At 31.9% G+C, this 19,314-nt stretch overlaps 1 protein-coding gene across 1 annotated transcript; it reads right to left on the bottom strand.

Annotated features, from left to right (window-relative positions):
• Positions 1-10,433: 10,433 nt before the first annotated feature.
• LOC133206419 (D-glucuronyl C5-epimerase-like) lies at positions 10,434-18,986 on the bottom strand. The gene is made up of 7 exons (XM_061342401.1): positions 18,872-18,986; positions 14,016-14,104; positions 13,456-13,585; positions 13,128-13,338; positions 12,788-12,965; positions 12,400-12,642; positions 10,434-12,187 (listed from the first exon to the last, which is right to left on the bottom strand). The coding sequence occupies exons 3-7, from the start codon at positions 13,569-13,571 to the stop codon at positions 11,154-11,156; spliced, it is 1,782 nt and encodes a 593-aa protein (XP_061198385.1). The 5' UTR covers positions 13,572-13,585; positions 14,016-14,104; positions 18,872-18,986; the 3' UTR covers positions 10,434-11,153.
• Between the last annotated feature and the right edge of the window lie 328 nt (positions 18,987-19,314).

Below are 19,314 nucleotides of genomic sequence, written 5' to 3'. Positions count from 1 at the left end.
CGTGTTTGCTCTGCTCCCGATTTGTATTGTTTTAATGGACTTTTGAGCTTGATTACTAGCTGTTCGTTATCTAGAGCAAACGCTTTTACTACTGCGCCATCCGGGCGACCATATGAAAAAGGTGAAGATAACGAACATTGATCGATCTCAAAAAATCTATAAACAATACAATTCTGTGAAGAAGGCATGAAACACGGACCCCTGGAAATTCCAGAGGTGGGATCAGGCGCTTAAGAGGAGTAAGCATCCCCTCTTGACCGATCACATCCGCCGTATTGATCAGGTAGACGGAACATTCCGTGGTCAAATTCAGTATAAAAATTAAGGCCTTACAATTGGTATGTAACAAGTCAGCCAAAATACGACCAATTATATTTGCTAACAAGGGCATTATAACGACCATAGAATTTACGAAATGCAGACTTTAAACGAGGTTATTGAAATCCCTGTAATGTCAACTTATCTGTCAGTAGCCTGCCTCGGTTTAAAAATTGATCGTACTCGGAGCAAGGTCTTGAGTATCCAATAAGTTGGGAGATGTAAACACCATATGCAGGTGATAGTGGGATATTACTACATAAATAAGGAAAGTTGACTGTGGAAAAATTGAAGTCATCTCGTTTGTCATACAATTTAGTTGTTAGTTGGCCCTTATCATCTATAGACATTAAAACATCCAAATATGAAACAGATGTTGCAGACTCTGTGGTCTTTTATTTCAAGTTCACTGGGATATATCGTATCGAATTATGAATGAAAGTAACTATTGTAAATTGATAATGCATCGTCGATATATCTTAATGTCGAGTTGAAGGCCATAGCATGTTTTCTTCTTCTCATGTGGAAGCTTTTGAATAAATTCTGCTTCATACGATTATCAAAAAAAACATCATACCAATTGTAAGGTCATTGTTTTATACTAAATTTGACTACAAATTACTCCGTATATCTCATCAATACATTGGGCTTACGGCAGATGCATGTAACCAGTCGACAGAGGATGTTTGCTCCTCCTAAAATGTAATGGCTTTACACTATATCAATCTTACAGGAACAGATTAAACCAGGATTTGCACACAAAGTATGCTTCCTATGCTTCGGTTTACAATAAATGTATTTCTGTAAACTTTTCTTCATTTTCTATTTACCACTTATTACATCTGGTATATTAGGAATTACTGGATTTTGATATCAACAGTATTCTTTGAAGAAAAAAAACCCACCCTAAACGAGACATTTATACATGTTACTTATTGCAAATTGGATGTATCTGTGCAACTGTAGATTACAAGTACATGTATTATCATAATTTATATGCTAAATTAACCAAACAGCAGGGGCTTTTTAAAGTTCATCAATTTAAATGATAACTGTCGGGTATTTTTTTCCAAATATTTCCAGACAATGAAAAATAAAAAAAAAATGTTTGGCAGTTTAATTTGTGTCGCTTGCTGTGCCAGACAATGTAAGAATTGTACAAACCTGCTTGATGTGAGCAACTGCTAATTCTTGTTAACATCCATCAAATCAGACCAGCAATTGAAAAATTGAATTTTTTAGTACTGAATGTGGGCTTAAAAACAATCAAGTTTTGCGATAAAAAAAAATGTAAAAAGAAAATTGTAAACTGATAAAGAAGCCAGCAGACAATGTTCCTACATATGACGTAGGTGCAGCTGGCATCCGGCTACCGTCACAGCTTGTCATAAAAGAATTTAAAGAAAGTTAGAGGAACTTTACAAAAAAAGGACAAAAGTGTGTCATGCCTTGTTCATCATTCAAATAATACTTTTAACACTATCTAAAAATACATGCTAAAGATATATTGAAACTGCCTGCCATTGTAAAAATTATGGATCTTTCAGTTCCTTTTTCACATGTCAACTCGTAACTTTTTCAGATAAAAAATGTTTTACACTGAACCAGAAAAAATGCAACTGTAATTTAAAAAAAATGACAAAAGTAAATTACCGATAAATAACATGAGTAATATTTAATTATATTATTATTTTAAAACGCCAAATAAAAGTAAATTGCTTCAGTCATGAAGGATTTTCAGTCTTTTCAAGTTTAGGTATACGGAAGTCGGAGTCAAACGCTATAAGTCTAAGTCTAGTGTTGTTTTCTTCTTCGGTTGATTTTACAAGATAACTTTTACACATGAAAACATGTACTGGCCAAAACAAATTTTTTGGAGCTTTTTTTTATTTAAGGCATCTACATTCCTTCGTTATTTTCTGAAGTCCCTCTTTAAAATTTAGTCCCGACGTATAAGTCTTTGATATCCACTCTAAGACATCGTAAAAATTATTCTTGACACTGTGTCCATACATGTTTATGCCTGGTCTGTCTATAACTATTCAAACGAAACTAAAATGTTAGATATCTTTTTTTAAAAAAATAAAAAGAACATGAAACTCTATGTCACACTGTTTACCATATGAATATTATTTTTCTAACTATTTTTTCTTTTATTTTACAACATAGTTTCATCATATGAATATATACCCATGTATTTATTTTGTTTCGTGATAATTAGTTCAATATGGACAATATTTATTGATGTTATTATTAATATTAATGAATCAGATAATTATTATTCTATGACTACATCTGATGTGCGAAAAAGGACAACATGACTTTCATTTACCCCCACCAAAAAAATCATTGCCTTAAATGGTCCTTTAATAAAGATGCAGTGTGTTTGCATATGAAGTTTCAAAAGCAGGCACAAAACCTCACAAAATATATTTGTCGATCAGTTTTGTTATGAAAGGAAATTACGGTCGGTCGTATAAATGATGGCAATACATCTCGTCCTTTTTTTTCGACGAACCATTCATTAGGATCCCTTTTTACTTCAAATGATGTTATCACTGTAGATGAATGATGCATCATCCACGTCGTGCAAAGAGAAAAGAAATCAACCAAGTGGTTTAAGATGGTGGTATCGATTATGATTATCGCACTAAACGACAGGAGAACTCTGAAAGGTGTGAAGATGTTTTGGTTGATATCCAAGGTACTGAATAACTGACAAACTAAATTGGTAACATTTTGGGTAATATTGAAACATTCATATTACAGAGAAATATTTCAAACGGATTTTAATGTAGGCATGCCCAGTAAATTTATTTAAGAAAACCTGTTACAACATTGCAAACACCTTTATCATACCTAAAATCATTACTATTAGACCTTATTCATAGATTCAGGAAATGAGGTATTCTTGCAATGTGTGGTCCGGAATCCCAATGTCACGTGTATCTGATTTAGATAATTACAGAAAACTGTTGAATACATTTGTCACATAGTCCTCATATTGTTTTTTTTTCCTCCTTGGATCTGATATCTGCCAGAAAAAAAAGATTTGGGATACATGAGGACATTTCAGAGATAAAAACTCCTTTTTTGCAGATAACCATGGAACAATGATGACATCTATTTTTAACTATGAACAGAAGCAAGAACTACATCATCGCCTTTATTTAGAGATATTCCTCTTTCAAAAAACCTAATACTTGAAATTGGAACATGAAAATGTATTAGCCTAGTTTTAGATCTAGTTTAAATTACATATTGTTTTGGTCAATTGTAACTGAACATGCAAATCTGAGCTTTAATGTGTATAATGTAATTTTAAAAGTGTGTTAATATCTTGTTTACAACATGTATAAATGATTATGTTTTTATATTTAGGAGAAAAAGGGGCCTCCTTCACTTCTTGTATTTTTCCTGTTTACGCATACATGAACATTCTATCATTATGAAACAAAGTTTTTAAAAAAAAAATAATAACTTTTATGAATTTTTCCCCCAAATCTACTCTGCAGTTAATAGATAAGCCCTTATTTTGAATACATGTACATGTATTACTTTTTAAAAACTACTTAGATCTTAATTTTTTTCACAGAACCAATCTTTTTTTTTTCTTATTTAGTAGGTGCCATACATAATACAGTAAGGTGATATTTATAGGGTTTTTTTTTGTTTTTGTTTTTTCTCATAAAGTCATTATTACAGTGTTATAAATATTCCGTGTATAGTATATTAAAAGAATCTTCTATACACATATTAAAGAATAAGCAATCAAATCTTTATATCCATATTGGCTTTTTTTTAATTTGCTTCAATATACATGTATACATTTAATAATTCTACAAATACGGGGGGGGGGGGGGGGGAGTGTGATCCCTCCCCCCCCCCGAACTGCACATGCTCTTCTTTTTTTCCCAAGCGGGGGACACAAATTCTCTGAATTAGCTTCTTTTTTTTGTTTGCTTGAACTCTCAAAGGATGAATAATATCACATCAATATTGCGATTTATTTAAGAATCTTTTTTTCATTCTAATTAATGTATGTTGGAAAAATAACAAAATCAAATGTTAAAAGCCGTTATGTCCAAAAAGAAAGTAAATGATAGTTTTTTTTTTTAATGGTAGTATGAAACTACCGTATGTTGGAATGCAAATTCTTATTCAATCGACACAAATTTTCTTTTATCCATTGTAGTAAATATCTTCGAAATTATATTTTCAGATCAGAAGCGTATACAATGAAATTAATAATTATATCAAAAGCCTTCAATTCATCCCTTGAATGGAACTTCAATAACATTCTATAACCCCAAAACGTGCGGAATTTGCCTTGAATCAATTAAGCACTTGTACGTATGTCAGGAATTATTTTAAAAATTTTCTAACATATTTCCTACAGTTTTTTCAAAATAATAATGTCTATGTCGAGTTTTTCAATGTTATTCCCCAAAATTTATATCTTGATTCATTACAGCGCTATCCCACGTAAAACGTAAAGCTATCACGGCGGGTGTGACCGGTCGGCAGGGGATGCTCAATCCTCCATGGCACCTAACCCCACCTCTGATATTTTTGGTGGTCTGTTTTGCTCTGCTCCCTATTTGTATTGTTTTAATGGACTTTGAGCTTGAATACCGTTCCTTACTACGTATTTCATTAATGTGTTAGAGAGTTTACGAAACTTTTCCCAGAGAAGACAATGACAATGAATCAGATGATCAGTATATTATTTTCTAGCACACAGATGACAGAGTTATATCTATGAAACCAATAGGTTTTATAGAGGATATTCACAGGACATGCTGAGCATTGTTTCATTAGCTCTCTGAGATTTGATTCATGTTAATCGACAAAAGAGAAAATGTCAACCAATTAAAGTCAAAGTAATCTCTGGAATTTTTTCTTAGTTTGTGATATTTTGGTTAACTACAGTAATCATTTTGATTGCATTTCACTTTGCAAAATCTAAATATTTTGATCTATACAATCCATTTACATGTTATTCTTTTCTTTTGATAATCCATAAAAATACAATGATGCTGCACTCTTCATTCAAAAATACGATATTTTTACCCTGGTAATTCTGTACTAGTTAAGCTAATTGTAAATGCAATTTCCATTATCAAAGATCTCTAGTTTGAGTGTATTTAACCAGGGTGTTAGGATACAGAAGTTTGTTCATTGCCAAAATCGGCCGATAGATTTTGAGACAATAATATTCTTCCTACTCATCGTATAGTTTTTTTCCTTGTCTATTTATCTCTTTTTCAAGAAAAGATGTTTCTGGGGTCCTTGTTTGCTCTGCTCTCAAATTGAATTACTTAATTGGATTTTTGAGTATGATGTCTATTCGTTACCTTCACATTTCATATTCAAGTTGCAAACATTCTCAAATAAAGACATTTGTATAAGTTATTGAATTTTATGGAATAAGGTAACGCTGTAGCGCTAGTATTCAAAGGATACAGAAAACTCCAGAAATTAAACCTTAAAAATATTACATCAAAGCTTTCATTGGATACTTTTTTTTATATTTGTAACATGCAATTGAAACATTACGAGATACAAACTGTCAAATATCAAAAAGCAAACGATCTGTAACAGGATCTCTGCAAAAGTCAGTTTATCTTCTTTGAATTAACGTTATATTTATAATAATCAATGTATTCAAAAACATTCAGCAATAAGTGTGCTTGATCATGAATATCATGATTTCCATAAGAATTATACAATCATCCGTTTTGCCTAAGAAGGTACATATTGAACAAGAAATGATATTTTTCATTCGATCTGATGTTTACAAAACAAAATCATTGCATGACTAAGAGTCAACACCATGAAAATTAAGTAACAAGAACATATTCTACACTGAAAACAACTTTCTGCACCTGTGACCAACAGAGAAGAAGTGTTGCACAGTGAAATTACTTAAATTACATGTAGAGTCACCTGTCAACGTAACTTGATAATATCTCTTAAAATGATACCTTCTGATGCCTATATTATGTACATTTTGATAAAAAAAAATCCCAGTAGCATACTGTACTTAATAAATGTAAAATATAATAGGAAAAAATAAAATATTTTGGGAGTACTTTAAAGGAACATATCACATCCATAAAACCTGATATACACCACATTCGAACAATTGAATTTCATACTATTAAAACGGTATACAGGGACATAAATGTAATTTTTTTACACTGTGTTTATGTCCTTTATATTTTTATTTGTGCGGTGTGATTTTGCAACATTCATGACCCCTCGTATATCATTGTGTATACATTACTTCCTATAAAGACACAGCTGTTATGTGGCGTACACATTTTTGACACGTTTTCCATCTTCCTTCTCACACCGGGTTCTGTGGCATTTCCCTTGCACATTATAAGCGTGTTTAACACGTCTGAAAATACCAGCTACCTACTAAAATCTGCTTCTTGCTGGCAAAAAATCGAAACCCAGCTGATCATGCAGAAAATTAGAAGTGGCATATGTTGGCGGTAATATTCAGTAATGAACTGTGCTCCCTGGTACGATGGTGATATTGATGACAAGGAATTAGTGAGGAGTCCAGACCACACAGTGCAGCAATGTTAGTTACCTTAGATGAACCTTAATATAAATAAACTGTTCTGTGTGAAAAAAGATACCTTAATAAATGATAAGTTTCCCTAGAAATATCATTAAATTATGGATGCGAGTTTTTTTTTTTCTACGATTCGCAAGATTTGTAATATGAAAAGTCAAAATATTCCTTATCTTTGCAATTTAAAAAAATTTCGTTGCATTTAGGAATAAAATAGTGAACAAAACAATTTGCATATACAGTTTGGGTTCAAAAGTGTAAGAATCAGAAAACATGACATTTGCTATCAAATATTTAGAGTTAAGAATATATATTCGGAAAAGTCTCTTTATCAGTAACGCGATATCCACGTATATCTGTGTCAAAATAACAAAGTAACAAATTATCTTAAAAGTAAAACATTCTAAAAGCAAAATATTTCTTATCTTTGCAATATAATGAAATTTCGTTGCATTTAGGAATAAAATAGTGAATAGTATAATTAACGTATACAATTTGGGTTAAAAAGTGTAAGAATAAGAAAATTTGACATTTTCTATTAAAGTCAGGATTCATATTTCGGAAAAGTGTCTTTATCAGTTATGTCATATCAGTTATGCCATATCCATATATATCTGTATGTCAAAGTTTCAAAATATAAGTAACAAATCATTTTAAAATTTAAAGAGTTATATATGTAGGTTAATGGGAAAGTGAAAGTAAGCATGAGCAAAGATATACATAAAGTCGACCTAAACTGAACCTGCAGAACTGCAGCGTTATGGTTTTATATTTTAGTCTCTGACCATAATCACGAATGTGACAATTCGTACAAATACTCTGACTTCATTCAGACCTGTTTTAATTTGTTCCCTTTGTAGTAAAGCCATCGGGCAATAAAGAGCTACCATTTAAGGATCATTTTCAAAGTTTCTTAGAGAAATTTGTTTCATTTGAGTGAAAATCCATCATATTTTATGAAATTAATGTGCAGAAAACAGAAAGTTTTTTTTTAAAATCGGTTTTGTATTTTGATTATTTGAATACGGACAGGTTCATTTACAACGTTACAAGAATATCTTGAAATAATCAGTTGGTAAGGTACTTTGTACATCTGTTGTAAGATATGTGATGTATCACCTTAAAGTTATTTCCGAACAATAATACACATTGCAAATACTAACTGAATGTCAGTCTATTTAAAAATGAATTTTTTACCTAGTAAATGGTAAAGATTGCCGCCAACTGTGAGCATTATCTAAGTTGTCAATTTTCGGAGGATTAAAAAACAATATTTTAAAATATCGACACGTCCTGTCCCTTTTCTAGTACACCTGTTCGTGAATTCCTTCACATTCTGACAGAGCCCGCATTACTTCGTTATTATCATACTTTAATGTCCTGATGTTTCTGTAACGTGAGGGAGGATAAGGTCAAACCATATATAATAAACATACATTAATTTCGAGATCACAGCAAAGTCCTGTGTTGTGAAATGTAACTAAGAAAGGGTCTGTGGTGGTGGTGGTGGGTCATTTTTTCGATACTTTATAATATAAATTCCATAACTTTGAAAATCTCGGTGGATTTTTAATACCATTTACTAGAACTAACAAATCGTGTTAACTATAAATTACGCACTGTTAAATGTATGATTCCAGCAAACTTAGCAGTCCACTCAAATCCTAGTAAGCATGAAAGTGGATTACAACAACAAAACCACAACCATGTTTTTTAAACATTATTTTCATATCATACACCCAGCTTTAGATGATAAAATATTCCCAGTGTCAGTATAATCTATGACAAAGTGTACCTCATTCAAACTATTTGAGAATAAATGCCTGCATGAAACGGTAAGAACTTTTTTACCACTATGACCTTGAAACTGCTTTGAGCTTTTGACATACAATTTATTTATCAATTCACATCCAATTACAGTTATTGTGCACCTGAATTGTATTTTTTCTGCTATGGTTTTAAAAACTCAAGTTATGGTGCAGAGACACTCAATTTCTTGGATTTTAGTTCATTTCAAGCCATTTGTCCTTGACCTTTTGCAATGGACATTTTTCTTTCTGCTTTTTATATTGTTAACCACATATCAAAACTGGTTTTCAAACGAATGTAAAATACTCAAGTTTTTGGAAGAAAACTGACTGGTAACACCTCTTACCCCTGTCTGAGATTTCAAAAAAATCATCACTTCGTATCCTTGATAACATGAAAACAAAATATGAATACTTAATATTTCTATGCAATAAATATTAGAATGGTCTATGAACTTTGATATCAAGAATATTTTTTTCAATTGTCAGCAAAATTTTATACTAGGCTTTTCAAAAGATTCTCAAACCTTTTAATTTTTTCCCCCTGAAAAAAATACATGGAAAGGGAGACTATTTTTTTTCTATCTTTAGGAATTTTTCATGCACATGAAATTATCTTTAATATCATAAAATTATAATTTGTAATAAGTGTAATTTGACAACAAGATTGATTAAGTCATATATGATTAAATAAAAAGTTCAATTGGTCGGAAAAGAGAATTTTTCATAAAATGCCAGGATTTCATGGTAATCAATAACCATATTTTACCGTTTTATTGTGAACATTAGTTTCATTTCTCTAAATAAGAATCATTAAAATCCAACACCTAGCATGCCACACTCCCCATATAAGAGTTTTAATGCTTACAGAAAATAGCTATTCAAGAGACACTGTGACGTAAAAACGGGGGAAAAATTGGCAAAAATAGAATTTTTGCATGACACATGCAAACGTTGTTAAATTCTTGAAAGTATTAGGTTTCAGAAAATTACAGATTTCAGAACCTAAACATCTACTTTTATGGAGAAAAACGTATTTTTTGTCTGTCCCATGACGTGTCCCATGACGAACATACATGTATTGCTTTACTTCCTTCATATTGTAGGCATGCCCAGAAAAGTTAAAGAAATTACCATGGTCTCAAGTCCCAAGACATAAATGTTCGTTAACCATGGATTTTGATACAATCTTCAAAAAGATTCTCTGAACATATTCCTTACTTTTGCATACTCAGTTCATTGTTGTTTATAAGTTTTACGCTAAAAATAAAATTTGCGTGACCTTGACATGGACGATAACAACAATACGGTAGAACGTCCTTTGTTTTTCTGGTACTTATCTTGCTTTACAGTGCAGCTAAGTTGTCAAAAATACCGTTCATTTTTTTCATAAATTCTTCGCTTATCTTAAAAGAAACACATTTTTTCGACTCATTTTATAACTTTAAATACTGAATTGTGACTTGACATTGCTTACATCAGTTCTGAAACTTGAATACATTGGGAATAGGTACAGCGGGTAATATATATAATATACATGTACGATATTTTTCAAATCACTATCATTTTTCTTGAGAAAAAAATTATGACAAGAGTTACACTTAAATAGGAATACCTTATATCTACCGATTGTTTTAAAGATTAGAAAAAAAGATGTTCTCAAATTCTTTATAATGTGCATTATTAGAAGCAAACAATCTTAAATGAAGAAGAAAGAATTAAAGGTTTCATTGTTTTATTTGTAATAACATAAACCACAGGGAGACAAAGTATTGCAATAGAATTAAAAAACAGGAAAAATATCGTCTTACACGAAAACATTTTGCTGACACTTTCATAACAGATACGTTGCATTAGTTCTCGTGAAACTCATATTTAACAGCATAAGAATAACGCACAAATATGGAATGTAACATGTAAGAAAAGTTTTAACTACGCCAACTCTCATTGAAAATTTACTTTATATTATGTACAAAAATATCAAAACAAAGCACCATAAAAATAACCTTCATAATGCTGGCAGGGTTTGATGCAAACTAAAATATTGAAACTGTTTGAAATGTTCATCATTTCCTGCAAAATTAAATCAGAAGTTGTCGATATTGCTAAAAACAGATCTCGATAAAAAAAAAAATGACAGCCTCCCATGCAATGAGAGGACGATCAGTCTTCAAATTGCAAAATGGATCTTTACATATTGTCAATTTGAACAAGTTTAGGCCAGATATGAATAACAAAACAGAAATTCTTTTAAAAAAAAACCGGATTCAATTCTATTTTTATTAACTTTCTTACTTATATTGCTAAATTGTCATTAATTATTCAGTAAATAATAATAGAAAGTTTCGGTGTATGAACAATAAAAGTGCAGTTAAGTTCAGGTTGAAATTAAAATTTCCAACAACAAAAAAGTAACATGTATATTGATCTTTCAGTTTCTAATTGTGAGGGGCAAGTTTCCCTTTCATGTACCCTTTCCATCGTTCAAGAGTGTTTTGAAAAAGTGGATCATTGTCTAATTCAATCAGTATGTATAACTGTTTGATATGAACTTTATGATAATCCCATCTAGCACGATTTGGTGCAAGACCTGTAGTGATATGTCGAAGGTCATAAAACGTCCCTGTACCAGAATCAAATATGAGAAGCATTGCTTTCAACGTCCTCATCCCATTTTCAAACAACTCAGCTGCTTTTTCTTTAATCCTACCGACTGCTATTTCTTTAAGGTCATATAGACCGAGTAAAGAGTAGATAAATCCATTGAGCACAAAACTACTAGGAGTAGTAGGGTATTCTTCATACCAATAAAATTTGTTTAAAAATTTTGCTAAAACGCCACCTTGAGAACTTGGAATTTCAAAAATATCCAGCGCTCTACCCGCTGCATCTAAGTAAGTCCGATCTTTGGAGGCCACATATGCACGTACAAGAAGAGAAATTGCCTGTCCTTGACCCATTGCAGAATACCACCCTGGCTCTAATTCCATGACTTCTGGAATCAGTTTACGTGTCACTTTTACTGGCCAGCCACCCTTGGAATCTTGATGCCGTACAAAATAATTTGCAGCATCAAAAAACAAATCCTTGTGTGCATGACTATGAAGGGTCACATTGTCCATTATGCCATGACCACGAACACAAATAGCTGCAATGTGGGCTGCATTTTTTATTTTGCTACTTCGATTTTTCGAATATTGTAATGTTAATCCTTTTTGAAAATCTACCATTACTTGTCTCGTTAAGTGAATCCATTTTCCTTTTTTATGCAACCCAATTCCATAATAAATGTCTTTGCCGTTTATTTTAATTATGCTATCACTAAGCACGTAATGAATATTGAACAAATTTCCATCTCCTGTCTGAATTAATACTGTCACACTTCCATTATTTATAAACATAATATCCATTGATAATGTCGACATCCTTTCTTTTTCTGTGGAAATACTGATTCCGGGATTTTTCAAGTTTGCTGAAAATATATATGTATATGTAAAACAAATTGCTGCTTAAGCCTGCATTTTGCGTTTTTGTGCTGCATATACAATTTAGTAATACATAAAAGATATGTCCACATGTAAATAAAAGTTGAAACAAGATTTCTAAGAATTATTTTACTCTGGATGAAAAGAGTTTAAATGCATCATCCATATTCATAGGAGGAAAGTTCTGTGATATACGTACTTGATGTCCTGAATTCCACTACACCATTATCCACCGAAGTTCTGTCGTCCATCCTGCTGCGGATCTCAGATTTGCGATCAGGAAGCAACCAGTCTGATATATCAGTTTGTTCTCCATCCTCTAAAACTTTTATTTTCGGTCTTGATTGTGTTAGGTATTTGCTATAGTGACTTAAACCGTACTGTGCTATCTGTATGGGGTAATAGTGACCTTTCCGCTCCCATTGTGTTGATATAGGAACACCTAGAATGAAGATTCAATCGATTCTGAAAAATGTTTCTCCTTTTTCTTGCTACATTTTTAAAATGCCATTCAATTTTAGTTATTCATAATTAGTGTGAAAATAGTAAAGTGGTTAGTTATCTATATTATATTTTTGCTTTTCTACCTTCCACGCCAGAGACACATTTGACCCTATTTCTGTCTTCTACGCTATATTGATCAAACGACATGAAAACACCACTGGGGTTGTACTTAAGTTGAGGACCAGAGGGAAAATCGTCTTGGTAGCTGTGATGGAATGAAAACCTCTCGTATCCATCTGAGGTTTCAATCGAGCCGTAAACCTGTATTTATAAAATATTTTTATCTTGAATAGATTTTCTATATGATCCTCTAGTTTTTTTCCCCGTAACTTATCTATATTATAAGCTGACGCCTTAAAAGAACATCAATGCCCTGAGTTAATGCTGATATACTTTGCTTCGAATATACTTCATAATTCATACCTCAAAATATTTCTGAATGAAGGAAAACGGCATGTAAACATCTTTCCCCTCTTTTCTTCCCATTATGGAGTAGTCTCCATTGATGACACACTCAAGTTCTTCATATTTGATTGGCTTGTTCCTTTCCACGTGATTGTAGGCCTGGGCTACCCTGGGCTGAAACCCCACAGAAGCTTCAAACTCATTGACGATTTGTGACGACACTTCTTTCCTTTGAAATCCACAAAAAATAATTAATAATAAGACAGGATATTCTATATCGCAAGAATAGTTTTGCGTTAACTTTATATTTTTCTATCATGTTCCTAAATTCCTCTGGACTTTTTACCTGTAAATGCTATCGTCTTCCCTAGTAATATCACATCTTCCAATGTTGTATACTGTAAGAAGAAGAGGGAAGATACCCACACATAGTATAAGAACCTTCAGGTTCGTACGGTACATGTGTAGAATAAAACCTGAAAAAAAGTTTCTTTATAAATTGAATAAGTACTAACATGTACAAGTTATAAAGTGTTCAAAATCAATTAATATCTTTACCCATCAGTATTGTAGTGGAATCTAAACGATGCAATAATCAAATGGATGGTGCAAATTATGCATGTACATCTTTAACCGAAACAAAATGCAAAAGGTAAGTATCATTTTTTCCAAACATTTCAAGAGAAACAATCATGATTTCATATGAGTGAAATATCTTGCAAAAACTGGCACAAGGGGAAAAAATGGCAAAACATTTTGAAATACGAAACAAGCAAAATTGCTACCAATCATCGAACAATATATTCATCTTTCAGAAGATACTCTACATATATATCTAGGATAACAATCCGTCGCTTTGTTATTGCCAAGTCTATTCATAATTATTTGTTTATTGTTAAGACTAACCTGACAAATAGTGACATCAAAGCTAGAATCAGTGGCTATCTAAAGCAATGAGAGGACGACAAGTCTTCATTCATCATTCTTGCGCTCACCTACAAAATAATATTGCAATGAAACAATTTCCTTATTAATTTTCTCTGCTTATATTTCATTTTTTACTTCCGAAAGAATACATATTCTGTAATGGTCATTTGCATGAGAAAACGAAGGGGAAAAAATTCAGTATCGAAGAAAAAATGAAACATTGTCAGCATCGAAGGGGTATTTTAAAAAAAATGATGAAGGTATAATGCGCAAAATGACCCCGAACATAACAATGATCAGACGTTCATTTTAGAAATTAAATTGATGCGGAAAATAATGTTCTGCGTAACCTTATACCTTTATCTGTTTAAAGTTAATTTGAGAGTTAACTACAAACTTTACAATACACGGCTAGCAAAATAAAAGGAGGCTTTTAGTCATGAAACGGACTGTAACCAGAGATAATTTTACCGCTAAATTTCTGAGTACAACACACGCAGTATTTCATGAATGAGCACCTCCCTGGACATTTTACAGGGAATGTTCTAAATAAAGTTCGGTAAGTATTATATTCATCAACAATTTAAATCAATTAGAACATCATAAATGATATCTGACAAAGTCCATTAAGGATACCTTTAAGGAATTCCCTACAGCGTGTGTTAAACGAGTCACTCCTTCCTGATAGAATTTAAAAGTCACGCTTAAATTTCCCAAACCACGTACAACAAAGGGTGTGGGAACAGAGGGGTTATACAGATTTGGAAGAAATAATGTCGGATGTTTTCAGCTGTTAATCGTAAACAGCTGACAACTTTAGACAAGTCTAGTATAATGATAACAAGAGGAATAAATGTAAATCTTAATTCTTTTTTACAACTTTAAAAAAACTTCAAGTTCAGAATATTTAGGAAATAACATTTTTACGACTGACCTAAGTCGATAAAAAAAAACTGTTCCTTCGCCAAGCTCTCGGCACTTTGAAGTGAAATTTGCGGGTCCTTCGGATGAGACCTTAAAAACCGAGGCCCCGTGTCACGGTAGGCGTTGGCACGATAAAAAAACCCTCACTGCTCGATGGCCCTGAGTGCCGAGTAAAGATCTAAATTAGTAGCCCTTCACCGGTATATGGTGACGTCTCTATATGAGTGAAAAATTCCCGAACGGAACGTAAAACAACATACAAACAATCAATCAATCGAAAATATGTATTTCCTATTCAATAATTTTGTCATTCCTATTCGATAATTTTGTCATTCTTATTCGATAATTGCTAGTAAATGATTTTTGTCATAATACCAAGAATGCAATTATTGAACATCGCATAGTAATGATAAAATTATCGAATAAAAATAACAACATTATCGAATAGAAATCGTATGTTTTCGAATAGAAATAACGTTAATTGCAAATAAATCGCATAATTATCGAATAAGAATGACAAAATTGTGGAATGGGAATGACAAAGTTATCGAATGGGAATGACATATTTTCGAATAGGAATTACATATAAATGATATACTTTGGAATAGGAATCATATTTTTAAGTATCCTTTAAAATATCACAAGAATTGTATCACTTGAAGTTTAAAAAAATCCCATAAAATTCTTATTGGTATTTCATACATAAACATGTTTCCGAGATTACATTAAATGATCTTTCCCTCATCCAAATGATGGTTACCTGTATGGTCATATATATAGCCCCTATCTACTGTAAACTCTTAGCATGAGAGTGGTATAAACTTAACCAATCAGATTTGAGTTCCCATCTGCAGCCCTTTTTTTCTCATAGAAAGGACAGGTTTGCAAGCAGGTTTCAAGTACGAATTTACAGTTTGTAAAAGATTAAAAAGTCTCATAATAAAACACCTTTATGCTTCATAATCTCCGGGTTTAAAAATTTATAAGGTATCTGCATGTTTCGTGGTATGCAGAGCATACAATATATATACCTTTTATTAACAGTTCACTTTTGGTTGCGGAGGTCGTTAATAACAGATGGACATTCAGTCAACATGAAGGTGACAGGATATGTTGTGCATTGTAGCTTGAGTATTGTGTGGAATTTGAAGCTATAGGGAAAATATGTGAAATAAACTATCTGTAAGGGCATGCAGATGTTTGTGCACATCTGCACAGAATATTTGCACTGAATGAGCAAGGCACACTTAGCCCATATAATTAGATAAATATGACAATGCTATCCTTTATATCAACAATGAAAAGAGCGAAATAGTATAGCCACCTGTTGTATTTGATAATTTTGGAGCTTAATACAAATATTTACAAATTATCATAAACCAATAGTAGATAATTTTACTGTGTAAAGACATGTGTTTTATCTCCAACACCACTTTATAACCTACTGATAAATGTCAATTATCTGAAACATGGTATGGACAAATGGTCTTGTAGAAAACTTTTGTTTCTCTTTTTTTCTTTAGGTAGGTTAAGACACATTATTGTAAAGGATATAATGAAATGATAAGGCAGTTCAGTTTTAAATTCCTATCATAGGTATTTAAACTATCATCGATGTTTACTCAATTTCAAAACTCGATAGTAGGTATTATTACGGAACTTGTAAATTTATCTGTGTGAGTGTTGTTTTAATTTAATTGTTATGTTTTAGTTATGGTTCGCATATGTGGGCTTACAATGATTGATAGAAATTCACATGATAATTGTAATTTCAAAATGAAAACATGTCAAATCCATTTGTTCAATTGATGGTTCCATTGTGAACACACATTTCGTCAGAAAGCATAATGCATAGCTTTTTATAAAGGAAAGTGACGATTATGTGCATATAGGTTTATATTGGAATGACTTACAGCTGGAAATTTTAATGACAGTTTTATTGTGTATCATTTTATATCTTTTCTAGTTGCTCTAAAATTCTGATTACATTGGACACAATTGAACTCAAAGATGGAGCAGTCAGGTTAAATTTGTATATTCTGTTTAAGAATACAAGCATCGACCTGTTCAATTAATTGCATGTAAAGAAATTCAGTGTACACTTTTTATTTATTCGACAATCTGAAAATACGACCAATGTTATATGCTTTTACATAGTGTATTCAAACAAAGAAAATTCTGTGTATTTTTCAGGAGTTAATCCTATAAATAAAAGTTTATTTATCACCTTAAGCTGCTTGATAAACATCAAAGGGTAGTTAGTTTTTGACCCACAACGGTCCAACAAAATTTGACTATAAATAGTGACAAAGCTATGATAACGGCTTAATTCTCATCATCAGGTCATTTACTGTTATCCCTTGTTCAATGAATGGGTGCCAGTGATATTCATCAACAGATATTTCTACGTTTTTTGGGAATGTTAGTCTTTCTTTTAACCCATTCAAACAAACAACTCCATAAAGTAACTTACCAAACTAATAATTAGCCAATGTCTTATATTTCCAAGGTCCTTTCAACAGTTTGATCATATGAATGCAGAGCAAATAAGAATGAACAGTGCATACTTAAACATCTGTTTCGGAATATTTTTTTTCTATCTTAGATCATTCTATACAGTCTAATGTGGTATAATACTTGAAAGAAAATATGTCGAAAAGTAAGCTTTTCACTTACAATATCATTTCATTACTTTAGGAATGATTTAAACATTGGAAGAAACATATTAGGGATTTAAAAATGACCTGAGATAAGTTACGCAACCTGTGTGAGGTTTTCCCTATAAAATAGAAATCAATAGATCAAAACGTATTCAGGTTAAAACCTTGTTCCTTGGTCCTGTTTTTAAAAGTTAAGTAAGATATAGGACAAATGTAGGGAAGCACTTTGCAAATTAGTCTGATTCGATGAAAAGGAAATATCACTAAAATGTTTAATTGGTATGTATTAATTCACAATCTCAACCCCCCCCCCCCCCCCAAAAAAATGGTTTTTTTTTTTTTTTTTTTTTTTTTTGCATAGGTAAATCTTACGATGATTAAAAGAAGATAAAATCGGAAATGATAAAAGCAACGAAGAACTAATCAGCTGTTATACCTAATCTCATCTATTAAGCAACGCCTCCTTCAATCAACGCATTCAAGAGTGATATGTTGATTTGTAACTTTTATGAATGAATGATTCATTCTAAATTATAGCTTTTTAATTAGCTCACGGACGTTTAATTACTTGCTGAAAAATTTTTTATGATTTACGAACATTATATCTGTGTAAAACATTTTAAATGGCACACTGGTGACACATTACCATTATATAGTTAAAATAAAAAAGGATATACATTAGACATTCTGATTCTAAGCATAGATATTAGTCGAGATTGCAGCACGTGTAAGGTGCTATGACTATATCTACTTTATTACAAATAATAATGCTTCCTAATTACACTTTTCCTCATTTGATTAAATTGCTTTGACGATTAAAGAATGTCATAAAGTGTCTTAGTATAAAGTGAAAAGGCTATTTTCCATAGAAAATTGTATTGTTTGTTATCTTCTTCTCTTCTACAGTTTTTAAAAGTTGAAGACATCTCTCATAGAGCATGTACATTCCGAATGGAGATCTTTCAAAGAAAATAATTCATTTTTTAATTCGACTTTTAATCGCTTATTTAAAATAATTAATAAACAAAGGAAAGCTGTGAAGAAACTTGAATACTCTTTCCTAGTATTCTAAAATTTATAAAACATGAAATGTCACCATCCAGGAACCTAACTTTAATAGCTGTGAATTGTAATTAAAATTTTACTGCATGGTATGCAACATTATTGCACCGTAAACTATGAGCCAGTATAAATTCTGCCTGATTTTGTTAACATCCTGTTTACATGTAAAACACAGCCACGATAACTTACCTACATGTGGAGGATTTGAGAGAGCTTTAAATACTTTAAATATCCATTCCACTGAATAAAACAACTGCTTCACCAATATCACACATAAATTAACCTGAAAATTAATCTGAAAATCTACAACATATTCTCCTTGAAAAACTATCGATATGTTGATCCTCTGGCAATCACGTACCGACTGTGCACCAAACACCTCCCCTGTATATATTTACCTTTTTATGTTGTGAACAGACCAACCTTTTAGGTCGCCCTATCAGCATTGGCCAAGCGTGGAAACCTCTGCGGCAGGCTTCACTGAACGATGGCTCTCGAGTCTGAAGTTGAATGTATTGAGATACCTGAGACATCATGTAACTGTGTAAAAGGTGGTAAGACATTAGGGGTAATATATTCATTCAAATCTGGTAAAGGTTTTAATTCCTTGAATGTAAACACAATAAGGATGA

The sequence above is a fragment of the Saccostrea echinata genome, unplaced genomic scaffold (genome assembly GCF_033153115.1).
Source record: "Saccostrea echinata isolate AGI-Se365-2 ecotype Australia unplaced genomic scaffold, CSIRO_AGI_Sech_v1 ptg000054l, whole genome shotgun sequence".
Taxonomy (NCBI): Eukaryota; Metazoa; Mollusca; class Bivalvia; order Ostreida; family Ostreidae; genus Saccostrea; species Saccostrea echinata.
The sequence above is the reverse complement of the archived record's forward strand: the minus strand, read 5'-3'. Positions and strand labels throughout refer to the sequence as shown.